Consider the following 20,804-nt stretch of genomic DNA (forward strand, 5'->3'; position numbering starts at 1 on the left):
CACTGCCCTTTCACCACACCCCAAATCATCTGCCTGAGCTAGTGTGTTACTCTGCTTAATGGTAGGGCTAGTGCTGCTGCATTCACGTTGACAGTGACGGAGTGTTTACAGTGTTGCATCTCATATTTTATTTGCTGGTCTCTAATTTGTAGCTAAGCTGATGTTGTGAAGGGCCGTAGTTCAGAGGTAGAGCATCTGCTCTTCATGCAGTAGGTCCCAAGTTCAATCCCAGACAGGTTTGATCCTCAGATGGAAGAGACTCCTATCTGAAATCCTGGAGAACCACTTCCAGTCAATACAGACAATATTGAGTCAAATGGGCCAATGGTGTGATTTAGTATAAGGCAACTTTCTATGTTCCATTGCGGCACTTGAATAATGTCTTACATCCCCTGCCATCAGAGGTTGCTTAAATAATGGGAGTTGTCAGACAGAGGGATAAAAAGGCTCCCTGAACATGCTGCTCACAGTCACCTGCTGCCATTGTGTCATTCTCCCTCCCCACCCCAACTCATCCTTCTTCTTCCTGCTGTTACTACACCCTTGTGCAAATTAATTGAAACAAACAATGAATTTAGTAGTTTGTTGTACAAAACTCACATATGCATGTACAAAACTCTAATAATAATAATAATAATAATAATAATAATAATAATAATAATAATAATATAATTTATACCCCGCCCATCTGGCTGGGTTCCCCCAGCCACTCTGGGCGGCTTCCAACAAAACATTAAAATACAGAAATATACGTACATTAGTAACGGATATGACCTCCGCTATTTTTAAGCAGCATTTGAACACGGTTTGGCATGTTGTCTACTAGTTTCGAACAGTCACTGTTGCTTTTCGGATCCCTGTACCACACTTGAATCAGCGCCTCAATGAGCTTCTCCATAATCGTACAGTCTACAGCACAGAGGCGACTTTTGCATATAGCCCACAAATTCTCAATGGGATTAATGTCCAGGGAATTCCCTGGCCAATCAAGTACCTGTATTTGCTGCTCTGTCATGAATTTCTTCACCACTTTTGATGTGTGACAGGGGGCTAGGTCTGCTGCAATATCCCAGTACCATCAGGGTTGTTTTTTCCAGCTCTGGAATAACTCTCTTTTGCAGAACCTCAGTATATTGTGGCGAGCGCATCATTCCTTCTATTGGCTACAAGCTTCTGACACCATAACGATCAACTGACTTTTTGTGTTTGTTTTGAGTACAGGATTACGAGTAAGATAGAAAACATGCTATGTTTCAATTAATTTGCACAAGAGTATATGTAGCCAATCAGATTTTTCTACACAATTACATCGCTGAAATTGAATGAAGTCAGTTCAAAGTGAGTGCAATGCTTCCTGAATTACATTGCTTTCACTCTGAATGTACGAACACTTGTACTGCTTTGAACCCCATAAAATTACTAGCCTGGGCCAATTTTGCAGAGTATGGAAGAATTAATAAGAAGCTAAACTACTTGATTGCTGACTACATGCCTTACAAATTGGATCTACATTTCTGATGCAGGGCAAACCTAGCACATTTACAGGTAGGTAGCCATGTTGGTCTGATGCAGTCAAAACAAAAATAAAATAAAATCCTTCCAGTAGCACCTTAGAGACCAACTAAGTTTGTCATAGGTATGAGCTTTCGTGTACATGCACACTTCTTCAAATACATTTAAAATGCCTCAAAGCTGTATAACATTGCTCATCGTGTACTTGATTATCTTTGCTGGAAACAACATATGCTGTAAACATTGCTTCGAAGGTGCTTCTTTCAGAATTTGACTTTTTTCAAAAATGCTTTGAAGCTAACAACAGCAACAAAACTAAACAAAACAAAAACCCTTACACCTGGACTGCTGAAATAGATACTTTAGCAGTACTTTAGCAATAGATAAATGAAATAGATACTTTAGCAAGGGACAGTTGCCAAAAACACCCAGCTGCAAAAAAAATCTACCAGCCAGCTTTGAAAAATGCTTTCATTCTATACAATGGACTTAATGCATATTGAATCAAGTCAAATAGCTTCTTTGGTCCTCAAACCAGGAGGGAGAAAGGTTGTTTTCTGCTGCTCCAGAGAAGTGGACACGGAGCAATGGATTCAAACTACAAGAAAGAAGATTCCACCTAAACATTAGGAAGAGCTTCCTGAGAGTGAGAGCTGTTCGGCAGTGGAATTTGCTGCCAAGGAGTGTGGTGGAGTCTCCTTCTTTGGAGGTCTTTAAGCAGAGGCTTGACAGCCATCTGTCAGGAATGCTTTGATGGTGTTTCCTGCTTGGCAGGGGGTTGGACTGGATGGCCCTTGTGGTCTCTTCCAACTCTATGATTCTATGATTTTATGATTCTATGAAAATGTGATCCTCCAGATGTTGTTGACTTCCAGTTCACACCAGCCCCAGTCAGCATGTCCAGTGATTAAGGATGATGGGAGCTGCAATCCCGCAATATCTGCAAGACTACAGGCTCCCCATCTCTGCCTTGAAAGAAAGAGGCAAATGGAATTGACCAGGGCCTTTGAAGGAATCACACCTTAGAAAGCAAACATAACATTAAGCATTTGTCCTTGGAATAAAAACATTTACTGGGGGAAAATTAAGATAAGATATAATGTTATTTAGGACCTTGGCAAGTTTTGGTAATTGGCATAGTGCTGAAATAACCCCAACTTGTACAGAGAACATAAATAGGGATTGGACAAATTATAATGATAATTGCTTAAACCCTTAACAAATGTCTGGATACAGAACTGCACTTGACTGCAGTTGAATACTGAAGATAGCAACAAATTCTCTCATCCAGATTGCATACTTGGGAGAGAGGTTGCATGCACATAGACTTAAAGTACATCTAAAGCAACCCTGTCCCCAAGAAACCTGGGAAATATAAACTACAATTCCCAGGTTTCGTTGCGGTAAAATGTGCCTGAAATGTATGGTGTTGTCCTCTTGGTATGGTGCTGTCCTTCTTGGTAACAAAAATAGCACTGTGTGGCATGGTTGCAATGTTATGCACACTTACCTAAATGCAAATGTGGCACATTTGCAATAGATTAAGTCCTGCAGGTGTTTTGTGCAAATGATTTTGCTTGATTGTGTGGAAAGGACCTGAGAGGCAATTTCAGCCTCCATGGGTGGTATTCAACTGGATTTTACTCAGAATAGATCCATTGAAATTAATAGATATGACTCAGGTTGCTTAATTTCAGTGGATCTACTCTGAGTAAATACCAGTTGAATACAAATATGTGTGCAAAATGCTTGTTTGTGAGTGTGTTTTTTTTTAAAAAAAATTGTAGGGGGAAATAAATTACATTTACACATTGAACATATTTTAAATCAGATTAATGGCACAACTTTGATAGCTCATTTGGTTAGAGTGTTGTTCTGATAATGCCAAGGTTGCAGGTTCGATCCCCATAAGGAACAGCTGCATATTCCTGCATTGCAAAGGTTTGGAGCAGATCCTCATGGTCCCTTCCAACTCTATGATTTTATGAATCTGTATGCCACACCTCCTCACCCAATACATCATTACAAGACATACACGCACAAACACAATTTCCAAGATAACTATTTTGCGGGATAAGAAAAGAAAGCTTTCCCTGAAAAAAGACAGGAGAGTTTTTTATTGAATGCATTATTTATATATTTGGAAAGCAATGAAAGCACCACCATTACAACGGTGAGTTCATTTTTAAGACAGCTAAGAATAGAATTAACTAGTAATGTCATACACCCTTCGTCCAGGGACGAAGTGATGAAAGACTGCAGAAGCACAGAGTGATGAAAGACTGCAGAAGCACAGAGTGGGATGTGGAGATGTCTTCACTTCATAGCAGTACAGCAAATTTGGAAGTAACATTAACAATGGAATAATAGAAAACTTGCTATGGACGTCTACATTATAGCACTTTAGCATGCATTTAACAACCAAATAAACTTCCTGACATTTCCCACATAGTAAATGGATCATCTGCATTCATGTCTAGAAGAAACAGATAAGCCTTCACACAGTTCTCCTGATAGTCAAGATTATCTTTTTGCAAAAACTGGAGCTTATTTACCCAGTGCTTTCTTAATAGCACCAACTAGTGGGTATTTTCCTTGGTTGCAGAAGGAACCTGAAAAATCATCCTGCTCAAGTGTCCAAACCATAATACCTCCCAATTGATTATCCTTCATGTATTGAACCTAAGGAAGATTAAAAAAGAAAGGAAGAAAAATAATAATTAAGAAACCAAAAACAAATTTCATATCAAATGTAAAATTTTATGTAAAACTTTTGCATACCACACATGGATTTTGTTCACACATCATGGCACACCATACAACATGACTTACATGCATGAACCAAACACAGCTGCTTTGTTCCATCTTGCTAGCTTGGGGAAAAAACAAATCACCCCCTTTCTTAACATTACATCCAAACCAGTCTGTAGTACTTTGTGTTCTCCATACTCAAAGCAGAAAAGAACAAAGCAACCCACAGCAAACCATTAATTATGGTTTACCATGGTGTGCAAACTGGGCTGTGGGAGCGTCTTAGTCTATGCTGTGGTGCAGATGTGTAAAACAGGCTACTGCTGTCATTTCTTCAATATAGACACATCTGTCTGTCAAGCAGCTGGAAGGCCATCATACCACACATGCACATCTTTGACAAACATATCTTCCAGGATGGTATCAGCCACCTCTATAGGTCTTCTGTTAGGGCTGGATTCCCACATGGCATTCAAATGCACATGCATCCACACTCACAGCACAGAGCATTAACAGCATCATTGCACAACAAATTCCCATATGATCCCAAAATGCACACATGTATTCTGTGACAGCTCATAGATGTAAAGCAGCAAAATGATATTCTGCTGGGATATTTTTTTTATGCACCTCTGTATTCTCTGATGTTGGCAGCCTGATAAGAGAACAGAATTGTGAGCAGGCCTGCACATTCCTTAGCCGTATAGCAACCCAAGCTACAATCTCGTACCTAGCAGCCACACAGCTTTGTACAATGGCTTGCCACCTAGTTTGAGTATCATTGCCCAGTGAAATAGAAAATTAGATTGAAACCAAGCCAGTAGTCAAATCTTTGTAAAAACCTGTACAGGCAGGCCCCCACTTATGCAGGAGCTACGTTCCAGAGCCCCATGTGCACAAATGAAATCTCGTAAAGTGGAGAGTACCCTCTCAATACCTTTTAAACACCCTCTCTGCTGCTCTCTCTTCACCCATACCAAAAATACTGTATCCAAAAATACCTACAACTAGAATTGAAACTCTGGGGCTGGCAGGAGATTGGAAAAGTGGCTGCTGCTGCTGCTGCTGCTGCTGCTGCTGCTGCACTACCCCATATATCAGCTGCTAGGTGGGGAGGCTCAGCAGCCTAAACAAAGCCCTGCTGTGCCTCCAGTCTGTTTGGGGCTTCCTCCTCCCTCACTGATATCATCTTTGGGCTCTGGAAAGGGTCTCCTTGTGAACCACAAGTGCTCTCCAGCGCTCTCCTCCCATTTCTGTGTTTGAATTGAATTATTGAATGGTTACCGAATAGATTATACATAAGTGGGAGGGCCATCTGTACTGTCCGTCAGTTTTTCTTTTATTCTGTTTCTTGCCACTAAATTTGCTTGTTCATGTAGATACCGGTATGGTTTGTGTAGGCAGCTGAGATCATCCAGCTCTTATCCTGATGTACATCTTTGATGGAAACAAGATTTGCCCTCTAAATGAAATTGAATGGTAGCATCTCTCTATATGACATTCAGGTGCTCAGCCACTATGGCCTATTTGAAGAATAAAAGGACCTATCCTCACACAATTTCATAACTTTCCTTACCAATACCTGTAGATCATGCAACTTAATGGACAAAGGGAATAGACATTTGCCAGTATTTACCTTGGTCCGAACACTTGTCACATCTTCATATCCAACCCACTGGTTCCCTTTATAGGAGTAGGGGACTTTTTGTTCCTGAATCCATTCCTTCTTGGCACCGGAATTAAAGCCACAGATCTGACAGGAATAAATCGAAAGCCATAAACATGAATGTCGATGTCAGGAGATTGTCTATTACTGCAGGACAGGACCGGCCACCATTTTGTCCTGACATCTCCCTTTTGCCTGTCAATGATGGAGAGGCTTTTCACCGACAATGGAAAGTGCTGGAGTCAGCTCCACAGCTGGTGACGTATTGCTTGGGGAGTCTGATCTCATAGAAGTGGGTCTCTCCTCTAATAGGCCTCTAGACCCTTCCCTTTTGTCCAGATCTCCACCTACCAACCTGCTAAGACCTTCCGCCAGGTTAGTTCTCCAAGGTCCTCCCATTTATCCTCTTTCCACAATGTTTCCACAGCACTCATGACACTATAATAATATATGTGAGCTATATGCAGTTATAAAAAGTAGGTGAAAGTTTGACCACAACACATGTTTTTGAAAAAAACTACTCTTTGCTCTCTGCTCCGCTTCCCCCTTTTTCCTCAGAGCCAGCATCTCATGTGGGCCTGGCCCTCGGCAGCAGCAGCTTCTCCTCCTCACCTGCTCTCTAACAGCAGCTATGAGCTGCCCAAGGGAGGAGGTAGGCAGCGGCAGCCATGGAGAGGCCATGAGATGCTCCCTCATTGCCACTGATGCTCAGGACAAGTGTTAGCTCCTCCTTGAGCTCAGCGGTGGCAGCATGGGTGGGGAAAATAGGGACATTCTGGGATCAAATCAGAAGCTAGGGTGGCTTTCATAATTCTGGGTTGGTCCTTGGACACTCGGAGGGTATGGGAGTGGGGAAATGCTTGGATTGCATGACATTCTCTCCCTCCCTCTCCCTCTCCCTCTCTTCCTCTCTTTCCACACACCCCCTATGTGATGTCTGGGTTGTCTATGAGCCACACATACCTAATTATGTACCATTTCTAAGACAGAGCATGAGATAACCTCATCTTAAATTTCTCCTGTCTTCTTCCCATCCTAATTCTGATTTGAATCCAACTCCTTGAGATTGACGAGACAGAAGGGAATTGGGGTTTCCATAGGCTAAATGGGAACTGAAATGAAATCCTCCCTACCTCATAATAGGCCAGTATCCCGGGTTCTTTAGTGAAAGGACCAGGTGTCCCAGCACCAGATGCTGGGGCTTCAACTCCAGTCTGCTTGGAAGAAAGGGTATAAGACCGGCCATAAGTGGGGATTCCCATGATGATCTTCTGAGCTGGGGCACCTCTGCTGCGTAGATACTTCACAGCGTAGTCCTGAAGAAGGAAGAGTAGACTAGTTACTGCATATATTAGGAAGGACACTGAATGTTAGTTCTAAACTTATTTATTTATTATTTCAATTTCTATCCCAGCCTTCATTCATGGTCCCGGTGTGGTTAACAACATAACACACCATTAAAACAATTAACAACTCAGATAAAATATACAAAATGACAACATGTCCTGCACATACCCAGACCTATGATGATGTTATTTATTTATTTATTTGCAAAGCCCTCAGTTATGCCAGCTCCTAAGTTGCAAGGGATATACACACCACTCCCCGCTAACTAGCTCTCTAGGCAATCTATCTCTGCAGACCTGTGCTCCCTCTTGGACATTTGAGCAACAGCATAGCCACGCCTCTTCCTGCTTTCTTAAATGCCCTTGTCCGACATGGCTGACACAAGCACCCAATGGCTTCTCCTCAATGACAGCTCCAGCGTCTCCTGTCACTTCAAGTCCCTCCTTGTGTATGGAGACAGTGGCAGGGAAGGATGGAGGCGATTCCAAAGGCTCCACTCTCTCTGGACCCATCACAGGCTCTTCAGCTTCCAAGACCTCCTCCAGCTCCCCACAGATCCCTTCCCCTGGATCTTCCTCCTCCCTGCTTGCCTCCTCTGCCCACACATTCCCTCAACCCTCATGCTCCTGCCCATCCCTGACCCAAAACGTAATGCAGCACCATGATCAGTTTCTACGTGACCAAGTAAAGTATTCCCAGCAAAAGCTTGGCTGAAGAAGTGTGCTTTTAGCCACTGCTGAAAAGGAAGCACTGGTGGCACCAACCACACTTTGAGGGAGAACCAATGTGTTATCACAGAACAGGCCCTCTCTTCAAGCTTCACCAATTGACAGAGTAAGAAGAACCTGACTGAACCACTCAAGATTCTAGCAGCTGTGTTTTCCCTTAGCTTGAGCTTCCAAACTATCTTCAAGGGTAGCCCCATGAAGACCATATTACAGTAATCTACCAAGAGGTTACCAGAGCATCGATCACTGTGTCGGGGCTCTTATGATCCAGAAATGGCCATAGCTTACCAGACATAGCTGGAAAAGGACACTTTGAACCACTGATGTCATTTAGACCTCCAAAGACAATGCTGGATCAAGGAGTAGTCCTTAAGCTATGAAATGTTTCCTTCAAGTGAGGTTCTCCCCCATGCTGAACAGGCCACATTTCTGATTCCTAGACCTGGCTGTTCAGCATATGTTGCGGATCTGTTGCACAATGTATCTATGGGCTACATGTGCCTTGGAAAAAGGCAGGATCCTGAATACCAGGCTGTTTTAATACCAGGCTGCTTTATTTGGGAAATCTGTCCCCTATCCATCTGCTTGAGTTAATCATCTGTTTAATGGGGGTAGTGGTGAATCTATCTTGTGCCGATCATTAATTCAATGGATGGAGGGGGCAAAGTAATCAGAGCTCTACCGCTGATATTTGGTTCAGAACCTTGTCCACCAGGCTCGCTTTACTATCACTACAGTAAGGAAAACGTGTGGCTTAAAAAAGAAAGAAAGAAAAAGCTTATGGAAAAGCCCTTTGAAATATTTAACAAAGTCCTTACAACATTGTAGTAGGATGCAGATCCACTGTCAGCTCTGCTCTTCTGAAGGGGGCTTAAATGGCCCGTGAAAGTTTCCCAGGCGCCGTGAAAATCAAAGCTCAGGAAGTTAATGAAATCAACAGATCTAGAGAAAGAAGAACAAGTGGTCACCCGAGACCCTTGGGGAACAACTACAGTTATCTTCAGTTCCTGTTAGGTTTAATAAACGTCATCCACACTAGCCTTCCAGAACGGAAATCTATTTGTAGTTACCATTTTGGAGCAAAACTGTGAGCTGACATTTTTTGGTCTCACCTCTACCTTACAACTGAAAAAAGGCACTTTATGTTGAGGATTTTAAATTACTGTTATTTAATGTGGGGGGCAGGGGGCACTGGGTGCATTGCACCACACTTCTTGGCAACTCTCCAAAGCTGTTGCCATGAGCACCGGACACCTGTTTTTAAGATAAAGTTTGGGCTTAATTAGCAGGCATGCTCTGAAGTAGGGGAGATAAAGTACTCTGCTAACTGATTCAGCCACTGGGTGCCAAGGATTCAACCTGGAGAAGGACTTCCATTGCAACTACAGTATGTTGGGGAGGTGAGCCTCCATTACTTCCTTTTGATATATTTTGCATTTGCTGTTTTATTTAGCAAATCCATCTTTCAGCAAGTGAAATAAGCAAGTGGGACTGAAAGAGTATCTTGCTATCGTCATTGTTATGGTTTAACTACAAAATTGACTGTGTGAAATTTGGACTATGATTCTGGCAAAGACCTTTAACTGAATGATAAAAAGAATTTATGATGGGAGCTGCGGCATTTTTTACAGAAACATCAACTCGTTAGCAGCTGGGAAAAGATTACAGGAGGGAATTTTAGATATCTGCCCAGCGCTAATGGTGAAAAGGCGACATGTCCTCCGGTCTCGGCTGTGACGCAGTAAGAAATGCAGAAAGTGAAAGTGGATGAGAGTGTTAGATTACAGGACAATATTTCACACAGATTTACAAAGAACTAACCCACTTGTCTAAACGAACTCAGAGGCTGTTAAAAATAAACAAAGGATCAACATTGGAAATGTTTATCGGGACTATCTGACTAATTAAGGAATGCAGTAATAACATTAGATCATCACTCCCTGAACTCCAGAGCATGGGAAGTCACCCAAAGATTTATAATTTGGCATGATTATTTGGCTGTTTTGTTGTATTATAATTTGGAATGATTTAATGTGGTTTTTACTGGATTGTTAAATTGGAAAACTTAATAAATATGATTTATGAAAGTAAATTACTGTTATTTATTGAAATTGTATACCACCCTTCTCAGAGTACACAAAGCAAGTTAAGCCCCAAATCATCATCATGGCATCTCTTTGCTTGCCTGAACCATTTAAACTGGAACTAAATAAATGTACTGCTTGCTTACTGTAATTGCCCCAGCCAGTATGCTGTTTAATGTAGATTTTTTTTAAAGTACTTACTGTGAGATTGTCTGAATATCATAACCTTTGTCAATGGCTTCCCTTCCAGCAGGTATTGCAACACTCAGTAAGAGTCTTTTCTGACCCCGCCTCCGAAATGCTGCAGACAGATCCTAATGGGTGATGAGGAGGATTAATGCAGCTTCTACTACTGTAAATCTTTACCCCTCCTTCACTATAAAATTCCAGGGCATTTTTGTTATTAAAACAGAATAACCACACACACACACACACACACACACACACACACACACACACACCAATTAGGTTAATTGCTAGTTTTCAAGTAGGTCACAAAAATAATTTTTGCATGTCAAAAGCAAAGAGGTGCCTTCTCAGCTGAATAATGAAGTTGTTAAATTCACTTGTGTAGGGAGGGAGTTTTACAATTTGGGGGCTACCACAGAGAAACCTCTCTCCTGGCCTGCCACTCCTCAAACATCTGAGGGCCATAGCTGCCAAGTTATCCCTTTTTTAAAGGGATTTTCCATTATGCTGAATAGGCTTCCTCGCGAGAAAAGGGGAAACTTGGCAGCTACCGGTATGCTGAGGGCTTATCTACAGTTATCTTCTACCCCACAGGTCCACACTTTCCCATTCTGTATCCAAGTGTTCCCCCCTTTGCCCCACATCTTCCCCCAGAAAAACCTGATCTGTAAAGCTGAATTGAAGCAAATGGCATTTTGTTTTTTCTCTAGATTGCTGTTTGTGCCAATTCAGTGGTAAAGAGCGGGGCTTTGCAGAGAAAGTAGGTGGAGCAAAAACAAAACAAAGACATAGTCAGAACAGAAATAATAAGTTATTATTTGTAATTCCTTCCCGTCACTGTCTTTTGAATCCATTTCTTTGCATAAAGATGATTTGTATTTTGATGTACCTTAACCAGGTTAGTCAAACGGCTTTTATCAGACGTTTCTGCTAAGGGCCAAGAAAGGTCAAAGCCATCAAAGTTATTTGTCCGAAGCAACTGCAACACAGACATCACAAATTCTGAGCGGGTGGCAGGAGATGCAGTTATTCTTCTAAAGCTATTACAGACAGGAGACAAAAACGTAGAGGGATTCTTGATGACTTTGTATTGTTCATAGAAATAAAATGAAGGCCCCCCCCTTTTTTTTACAGTAGGTGGTTGAAGTATTCCACAATAACTGGAAAAAAGTTTCCACTGGCAGGGAAGTATTCATATTGAAAGTATCACTCCCTCCATCAGAAAACTCAGTACACCATGCCAACAGAAATGGACCACTGGAAAACAAAAGGGAGCCAATAGAAGGGTTGGAAAAATTGTTGATGACCAGGGCTGTCTTTACCCAGGGGTGCAAGGGGTGCGGGGCACCTGGGCGCCGAATTCCGGGGGGCACCAAATGTATACCTCCTGTATACCGTTCCCTCTTGATCGTCAGCAGTGAAAAGCCTCTGTCGCTCTGTTACTCCGTAGCATCAAATACTCCGGCGAGTCAGGAAACAAAAGCAGTTTATTCCGCTGCGTCATTGTTACAGGTAAGTCATTTCCCCCCTTAAAAAAGGTCAGCAACTTTGGCTTTCCCCCTCCCCAAAAAGCTCAATAAAAGTTAATTTGGGGGTGCTGGGCGGATCTTTGGATCCCGGCAGCGCATATGCTAAAGACAGCCCTGGTGATGACTATGGACCACAGAATGTTTTTCAGTTGGAAAAGAAAAACAAGAAAGCAAACTGGAAAGGTGAATTGGCCTGTGTTGGTCCTTTTGCAGTTCATAGTATATATCGGAGGGCTTGACTGGCTGGAGCGCTGGAAAGCAGCACTCTTGTTAAAGAAAGAAGATACACATTTTGTTGCAGGTCCCACTTGCTGAGATGAACTGTAATCTAAAATCCAAGAGAAGAATGGTTCACTGTGCATCTTTATACAGCAGGGTTTGCCCATGCTCACCCTCCCACTGGAGGTGTCAAGAAGCAGTAGGTTGTCTCACAGTGAGGCAGGGAGAAATGTGGAAATAGCCAGACTCTGACCATCACCAGGCATGCTCAGAGATACAGCAAGGTGTCAACCCCCCTGATGGGAGCGTATACTTTTAAATATTAGTATTCACTGAGAGTTCAAAATAGAGCTAGAATAATGAATCGCCACTTGGGGCCAGGCAGAGTGATCCGGGAGACTTGGAAAGAGCAACCAGTCCATAGCTCAATGATTACTTTACACACAATATATTGGTTTATGAAGCACCTGTCCTCACAAAAGTAAGGCAATAACAAAACATGGCACCAGAAATGAACACAAGAGATTTTGTATTAATTGAAGATATGGAAGAGTTTGAAAGATGGACTCTTGCCCAATTCAGGCTTTCAGTTGGTATGGCACATGCTTGCTGCCAAACCTCACCCGCCCACCCCGCCCCCCGAAGTACATCACCTTTGGTGTGTTTATAGCCCTCTATGAGTAGGAAGGCCAACTTTTGGAGCAAGGGGGATTCTGTACTTGTGAACGCCCTATGCAAGATTTTTACTCTTGATGTTGGGTTCATATATTCAGCTCCACAATTCTGGTAATTGCCCATATGATCTGAAGCCTCCATGTCAATGTCTGATTGCATTCTGAGAGAGAAACACTGAACAACCAGTAACAGTTTGCATGAAGGTCACAGCTCACATTGACAGTTATCTGCATGTTGGAGAGGAGAAGCTACTCTGAAAGTAACTAAGAAACAGGAGTTGGGAATCTAGTAGGAGGTGGGTTAAGTTCAATATTTTCCAGATGTTCTTTTAAAAACATGTGTGAGGGGTGTGTGTATGTTTAGAAAAGATCAGCACAACATAATAACCTACCTTGAGTAAGGGCCAAACTACATGTTTCATTAAATACAGTAGTTTGCCATTGTTGTTGTTGTTGTGTGTGGTTTTTTTTTTTATAAAAAAAGCAAATCAAAAAACAGCAGCTGTGTGTTACAGGTAGGTAGCCGTGTTGGTCTGAGTCGAAACAAAATTTAAAAAATCCTTCAGTAGCACCTTAAAGACCAACTAAGTTTTTATTTTGGTATGAGCTTTCGTGTGCATGCACACTTCATCAGATGTGCACACAATTAGGATTGAGACTGTGGTGCATGGCAAGTGGGATAATTAACTCTTTTCCACACACTGTGAGCCCAATAAAAATTGCTATACTGAAAGGACAGTCCACTTTGGAAGAGAAACCTTTGACTTTTTTCACTTATGATTTTTACTGGCAAAAGCAAAAAATTAAGTACAGTGGTACCTCAGAAGTTGAATGGAATCTGTTCCAGAAGTCTGTTCGACTTCCAAAATGTTCAGAAACCAAGGCGCAGCTTCCAATTGGCTGCAGGAAGCTCCTGCAGCCAATTGGAAGCTGCAGAAGTTGTGTCCAATGCTCAGGTTCCAAAGAACGTTTGCAAACCGGAGCACTCACTTCTGTGTTTGCTGCTTTCGGGAGCCAAAACATTCAACTTGCAAGGCGTTTGGGATCCAAAGTACAACTGTTAACAGATAGCTCTAGACTTACGGTTGAGGTCCCATGAGAGCTCCACCAACCGAGAGAAGGGTCTTTAAGTTGCGATTTCTAAAGAAGAAAAGAGCGAATAAAGAAAAGATTAGGATATTTTTTAAAAAAGATTTCAGCAAGACAGAAGTCAACTTTGGGATTTTTATGGCGTAGAACGTCATCCAGAGTGTTACATGTGCACAGTTAATTAATTTTCTCTGGATTGTGCAGAGGGGGAGGGGAGACTGGCCCTAGGCCAAGCATTCTGAGTAATAGGCTGTATGGAATAATCAGAGCATTTGATACACTTGGAAGTAGCATATTTTTCACTATCCCTTATTTAGTACTGCCAAAGCAGTGATGAGTACTTTAAATAATTGTTTCAGCTGATGAACAGCTGGAGAGGTTAGAGTAAAGTTGTGTCCCTTGATACACTCTTCTTCTGCTCAGAAACAACCTGCCAGAGGCTGCTTCGAGGTTTTTGCTTTAAAAAAAAGTTTAAGAATAATACAACTCAACATAATGTGATATTTGAACCCCAAATACCCATCAACCTGTGAAGTTAGTTAAGAAAATGAGGCCTCTCCTTCCACAGTGGTTTAATTATCAGCATTACTGGTTCCATTGTTGGTGGAAAGTGCAGTGGCTTGCACTGAGGAAACAGTCAAAGGCACTTGGTGTCTTGCAAGAGATAGAGTCTGGGGGTCCACACTGCATGCTACACTACATAACACTTGGGTTTTACCCTTCTGAAAACAGTGAACACTAGCTACTGCTGGGGAGGCAATCAGGACTGGAATCATGGTGGATATGATATAACCTACATGCCATGGTTATACCAAAAACTGCCCCAAAGCTTTCATTTTTGAGGATGAAAGTTCCCATTGGCTCCAATAAGAGCTTCATTTTAGATACAAAATCAGAGGTTGATTATCACTGGGACCATGGTGGAGGGGAAGGGTTAAACAAGCCTTGCCCAAGCACACACCATCATGTTCCTGATCACCTTCCCCGGTGACTATTTATTATTGTAAAACATACATATGAGGTTAAGTTCCATCTTAATCCCATACGTAGTTTGACCCAAGGCCCAGTGTGGGCTGTATCAACAATAGAGGATGCTGTGGAGGTAGGCTCCCCTTTGTGTTTCATGTTTTGTTTGTGCCTTCTTATGTTACCTACCTTTTAAGTTGATTGAGAGTCCCATACGTAGTGGCATCATTCCATTCACCGGGAACGAGCCGGTTGCCACTTATATTGGCGAAAGCATAAATGACATGGGTGCAGAGATTTGGATCAATCTGATCAGCGACAAAACGCCCTGAAGTTTCCCGGTACTGGGACCAGCTGGTAAAATAGCAAACCAGCTTAGAGGTAGACACTGTTAAGATAATTAGGAGAGATTTTTTTTTTTTAAAAAAAAGGAGTTAGTTCCCTTCCAGATAGAGATGTAAGAAAGCATCGCTTTCCGCTGCCAACTGTGTCCATTGCATGCAGGGCTCCTTCCATTCCTCTGTTCTTGGGCTTCTTCTGATGAAACTTACATTATTTGTCTTGCTGTCTACTGTGGTGGAATTCCACATCATTAATTACATTGTCCATACCATTCAACTCAATGCAAAGGCAGTGCAATACAAACTGGGGTGGAGAGTAATCAGTTATGTATTGTTTGCAGACTGAAGACAACAGTGAATACTGATTCTGTTCACAACCGGTAAATCGATTCTGTTCTGGGCATTGGATGAACAAGCAAACACCAGCAGTTTCCACTGGCATTTCCACCAGAATTCTCCAACATCCATACTTCAAGATGACCTTTTCATTCACCCTGACAGTGGTGGACATTAGGTTCTCAAATCTCAGCAGCACCCCGTGTGACGCTAAAATTCAGTGCTCCCCACCTCTCACTCTCCATTCTACAGCATTGTTGTGGCACTCCCTGCAGTGCCACTGACCTGGTCACACCACCCCAAAACCGCCTCTGGTCCTGATTTGTTTGCATAAAGTTTGTGGGGAGGTTAGAGGATGTCAGCTCTTCCTTGAGCATCCATACTGATTTGTTTGCAGGGATATTATATGATATTGCATCAAGCAGTTGTTATCTCACGATCTTCGGGGAATTTCCCTTTCACAGAGAGTCCCTTTTTGAGGTAGAGTCAGTGCACCAAACCAACTTTAATTGTGCAACTTGCATTTGTCTGAATGCGCTTGAATCCCACCCATAATTAATGACAGTCTGGGCACACGGTTAGACAAATAAAAACTGGCAGTGATCTACCCCCTTTTGGGGGGTTCATGTCAAAGTTGCTAAGCTTTTATTAGGGAGGAGGAAAGCCCTGTTTTTAGGGGTTCAGGTCAGAGTTGTTGAGCTTTTCTGAGGTTGGAGGAATGCCCTGTTTTTGGGGGGGTGAGGGCTAAAATGTTGAGCATTTTTAGGGGACCCAAAGTTGTTGAGCTTCTTTGGGGGGAGCCAGTGATCTACCAGTGATCTACCACAGACATCCAGTGATCTACCAGTAGATCACGATCTACCTGCTGGACATGCGTGTTCTATACCTTTGATTCTATACCCTTCCAGGGGAGGGGGGAAGTGTTGGGGCACTTTCAGACATCCTAGGATGCCTGTTCAGTGGCCAAAGCCCCATCATGGAGAGCTTCCCTCATTACCAACTCTTGTAGAATGATTGAAATGAGGGAATGTGAGCATATTAGAACCCTAGTAGAGACTGACACAAGGAATTTCCAACCCCAGAGTGATTTCCAAAAGCCAAGAAAGGAGGAAAAAATAACTTACCGGACTGCAGAAAAATCAGCGCAGTGATGCTTACTGCAAAAAGTCAAGAGGATAAAATCATATTATGACAAGACTAGACCTGCTATAAATGCCATATGATCACTACCTATTTCAAATTCTTGAATGTTCAAAGTCATGCACTTGGATTAATAAAACTACTCAAATCAATGAGCATGATTACCCTAGGCAGAGAGGGATTTCAAACTTGTTTAGATGGTTAGTTACATGGTATTTCCCCCCACAGGGATATGGGTTTTTTTCCTGTATTGCCCATGAAAATTTAAAAGGTACATAACAATAAACGTTCAAAATAGCATTCAGTTACCCTCTCCATATCTTGTACCCAATTAGCAACATCAACAACACGCAATGGGTCACTGTTGTCCTGCCAAAGCAAATCCTTGGAACTCCAGCTGGAGAAAGCCCAGGATAGTCTCCTATCCTAATCTTCAATCACATTGCCAAACTCACCAGCCCACACGGAAGCCTGACCCATCCTGGCTGCTGTATCACAATGACAACGCTGCTTTCTTTACAATTGTGCTTCCACACTGCTGCTCCCAACCTTTTAAAAATACGATTAGAAAAGGAAGTGAAAGCATGTAACAAGTGTGTGGCTTTCACACACTTGAGTGAAATGACCACATTTCTGTTCCTGGAATGATTGTGCAATTGTCTAGCCAGGAAGTGTTGCAATCAGGACTGTGGAATTTTTATTTTTCTGGTTGAAGCTGACATAATGGGGAAACCAAACAAAACAAGTTTAATATCCTTTCCTATCTGTTCCAGATTGCTTGATTAGCACATTTTAAATCTTGATATGGGACCAGGTTTATCCAAAATACTACAGCCCTGTTCGCTTGTTACAGTTCACATGTTCAATCAACGTGTGGGTGGAAAGTGGACTGTGCCAGCTAGTTCCACTGCCACCACTCGCCGGACCAACCATGCCCCTGACACCTGCATGTTGACATGGGCATCAGCAAAGGGGACACATGTGTGCTATACATTGTTTAGCTACATGTATGAAGGTGTTCAGGTGATGGGTTCCAAATTGTGTGGAAGCCTTTGCATACACAACTGTACACACGAAGCTTTCCCCTTTGCAAATGTCTGTGGCTAACATAGTGTTAGATGCCCCCCTATCTCCGAATGATGTGAGATTCCAGGGGTTTGTGTTTCCTTCCGAAATTGGGCACAGCAAAGACTGTGATGTATTTATGATATATGGCTTTGTTGGTGTTTTGTTTTACATATATACAACCTGCACCTAGTTGGAGGGATTGCAGAGCATCCTGGCTTCCCTCTTAAGGGCAGGGCCGGTACTAGGGCTTTTTGCACCCTAGGCAAAAACACCTTCTGGCGCCCCCCCCCGCGCATGCGTCATGACACACGCACAACACCGCTGATGCCCCTGCGTCCCCTCCATTGGCGGGAGGAGCGCGGGCCAAGGGGGGAGCTTGGCGCCCTCCCGCCTGTGGAGGGGACGCTTTGAGCTCCTCAGCGGCGGCTGCAGCGAGTGAGCGGCGGCGGCAGCAGCGCCCATAGCTGAAGGCTTCAGCTGCGGGCGCTGCCACCGCTTGCTCACTGCAGCCGCTGGGGAGCTCATAGCGTCCCCTCCATAGCTCTCCTTTTGGCTCACGCTCCTCCCGCCTAAGGAGGGGAGGCTGTGAGCTCCTCGGTGAGCGGGCGGGCGGCGGCGGCAGCAGCAGCACCCATAGCTGAAGGCTTTGGCTGCGGGCGCCTGCCACCGCTACCGTCGCCGCTCGCTCGCTGCAGCCACTGCTGGGGGGCTCTCAGCGTCCCCTCCATAGGTGGGAGGGCGCTGAGCTCTCCTTTTGGCTCGCGCTCCTCCCACCTATGGAGGGGACGCTGTGAGCTCCTCGGTGAGCGGGTGGGCGGGTGGCGGTGGCAGCGCCCATAGCTGAAGGCTTCGGCTGCGGGCGCTTGCCGCCGCTACTGCCGCCGCTGGCTCGCTGCAGCCACCGCCGCTGGGGAGCTCTCGGCGTCCCCTCCATAGGCGGGAGGGCGCTGAGCTCTCCTTTTGGCTCGCACTCCTCCTGCCTGTGGAGGGGACACTGGGGGCTCCCCGGCGGCAGCGGCAAGTGAGCGGTGGCGGCAGCGCCAGCACCTGTAGCTGAAGCCTTCAGCTACGGGCACTGCCACCGCCACCGTTCGCTCGCTGCAGCCGCTGAGAAGCTTGCGGCGTCCCCTCCATGGGCGGGAGGAGCGCGAGCAAGCGCCTTGGGAGGGCGGCGGTGGCGCGGGGGTTTTGCGGGGCAGGCTCGCCAGCACCCCCTCCATTTTCGCGCCCTAGGCAATTTCCTAGTCTGCCTAAATGGACGCACCGGCCCTGCTTAAGGGCAGCATTGGATTCAAAGAACAGCAAAAAGCCACCCTCTGTGTCTCTTAGTCCCAGCCTGTCAGCCTCAGCTCACATGGAGTTTTGCCCCTCCTTCTCCTTCTTGCTGCTAACTGACTCCAAGGACCTCCTCACAGCCTGCTTCATTCAAAGCTGAAACCCTAAACCTGGCCTTTGCTTCTGCCCACTAGCACCCAGCATAGGAGGAGTCCCACTACTCTTTGCCTGGCTGTCTTGCCCTCTGGTGGTTTCCTTGCTAGGGGACCATCCAGCTAGCTCTCCTGAGCTGGCTTGGCTTGTTAGCATAACTAAATCCAGGGGATTCTCTGTTTGGCAAAGTTTAACCAAACCTTTATTCAATCAAACTTTTACTAAATCCAGGCACAAACCCATAACACATCATGGAGTTCAAGGTCAAAGCTGGGGGCGGGGGAGAGAGTGCAGTGGCAGGGGTGTCTCTAGGTGTAAGAAGCACCCACACTTGCATGGATTGAACATTTGAGCACTAATAAGTGAACTGGGGCTATAGTTACACATTGATTTATAGAGCATTCAGATATCCATTTCTCGTGCTGATCAGCTTAACACACCAAAAGCACTGATCAAGCACACTTGGATCTAATCACAAAAAAGAGCACACCAAATAGTTTTGAAGACTACGCTCCATTTTGGTTTGCTGTGATGTGTGAGCTAGGCATGTGCTGTATATATGACCAACCTGTGCTGTTATCATTCCTGGTATTCGTAGCAGAACTGTACAGTACCCCAGCAATATGGTACAATTACTTCCTAAAAGGTGCTGTATTTGCAGGTGCATGCTGGGATCAAAGTATTAATTAGGGGCCCTTTTATGACAGGATAAATAAGTTTCTTGTTATAGGAATGGTAATATATTGTTTTCATTGAATTAATATGGACCTTAATAGCAGGCCATATGATAGATAGATAGATAGATAGATGATAGAGTATTGCCAGATATATCTTTGAAAAAGATCCTAACAGTCCAACAAGCTGATGGGAAATGGAGCCCAACAACATCTGGAAGGGGTTCAAAACTTCCTTCTCATAGATCTAATCCAGCCACCAAGAGATGTAAGGGAAGAGAATCAAATATTCTGAAAGGAAGGAAATTTGTGTACTGAACTGTGTTTTCTCTCATTTTACTCTTTTGCCCTTTAAGTGACTTGCAAGTACGCACTGTGCTGTAGAAATTCTCAGACAGAAGCTGTTTTACTGGGTAATTAAACATTTTCCTACTTCAGCAAATTCAAGTACCAGAGTGATTAACAGTTGGTATGAGAGTCTACCTTTGCATTGTTTTTTGATGTGGAATCTAGCCTACCGTGAAAGCTCTTTGCAGAAGTGAAAGTGATATAGGAAATGTTGTTCCTAATTCATAGACAGCTTTCTAAGACTCTGTAACTAATTCAGGGAATATTAGCAGCAATTGAGAATTATTATTTTTTTAGGTCAGAACCTTTCAGATGAACTCAGCTTAAAAAGTGAGTCAGTATTGGTCCTATATACATATTTAGGGATCATTTTGAATGAAACTGATTTGACCTATGATGTAGTTGCAGATGAAGTAATTGTAGTTTCAACATCAGACATGGGGGGATACAGGGCCTAATACTCACTCCATGCTGGATAACTATAACCAGAAAACCAATGATGCTAGTTATGAATGAACAAATAATCCATCAAAGAAGAATAGCAGAGGAACTTGGTTAAGTGACCAGGACAATAATTAATCCATAGTTGCTTCTTTTAGTTAAGTAAATAAAGGAGCAAGAGGTCTTGCAGTCTATATCAATAGACTTAGTAGATTCACACAGTAAACGCAGTGGTAAAATAATAAATCTGAATCGAGTTAAACTGTATGTATAT

The 20,804-nt window shown here is 43.6% G+C and overlaps 1 protein-coding gene across 1 annotated transcript; it reads right to left on the minus strand.

The window, feature by feature from the left end:
• Nucleotides 1–3,596: 3,596 nt before the first annotated feature.
• Nucleotides 3,597–17,186, minus strand: LOC118088445 (chitinase-3-like protein 1). Its single transcript, XM_035122109.2, has 10 exons — nucleotides 17,027–17,186; nucleotides 16,556–16,588; nucleotides 14,944–15,142; nucleotides 13,783–13,839; nucleotides 11,167–11,317; nucleotides 10,290–10,402; nucleotides 8,823–8,946; nucleotides 7,063–7,245; nucleotides 5,900–6,016; nucleotides 3,597–4,194 (listed from the first exon to the last, which is right to left on the minus strand). Exons 1-10 carry the CDS (start codon nucleotides 17,049–17,051, stop codon nucleotides 4,060–4,062), a joined length of 1,137 nt encoding a protein of 378 aa, XP_034978000.1. The 5' UTR covers nucleotides 17,052–17,186; the 3' UTR covers nucleotides 3,597–4,059.
• Between the last annotated feature and the right edge of the window lie 3,618 nt (nucleotides 17,187–20,804).

Source organism: Zootoca vivipara, chromosome 7, assembly GCF_963506605.1.
Source record: "Zootoca vivipara chromosome 7, rZooViv1.1, whole genome shotgun sequence".
NCBI classification, from domain to species: Eukaryota; Metazoa; Chordata; class Lepidosauria; order Squamata; family Lacertidae; genus Zootoca; species Zootoca vivipara.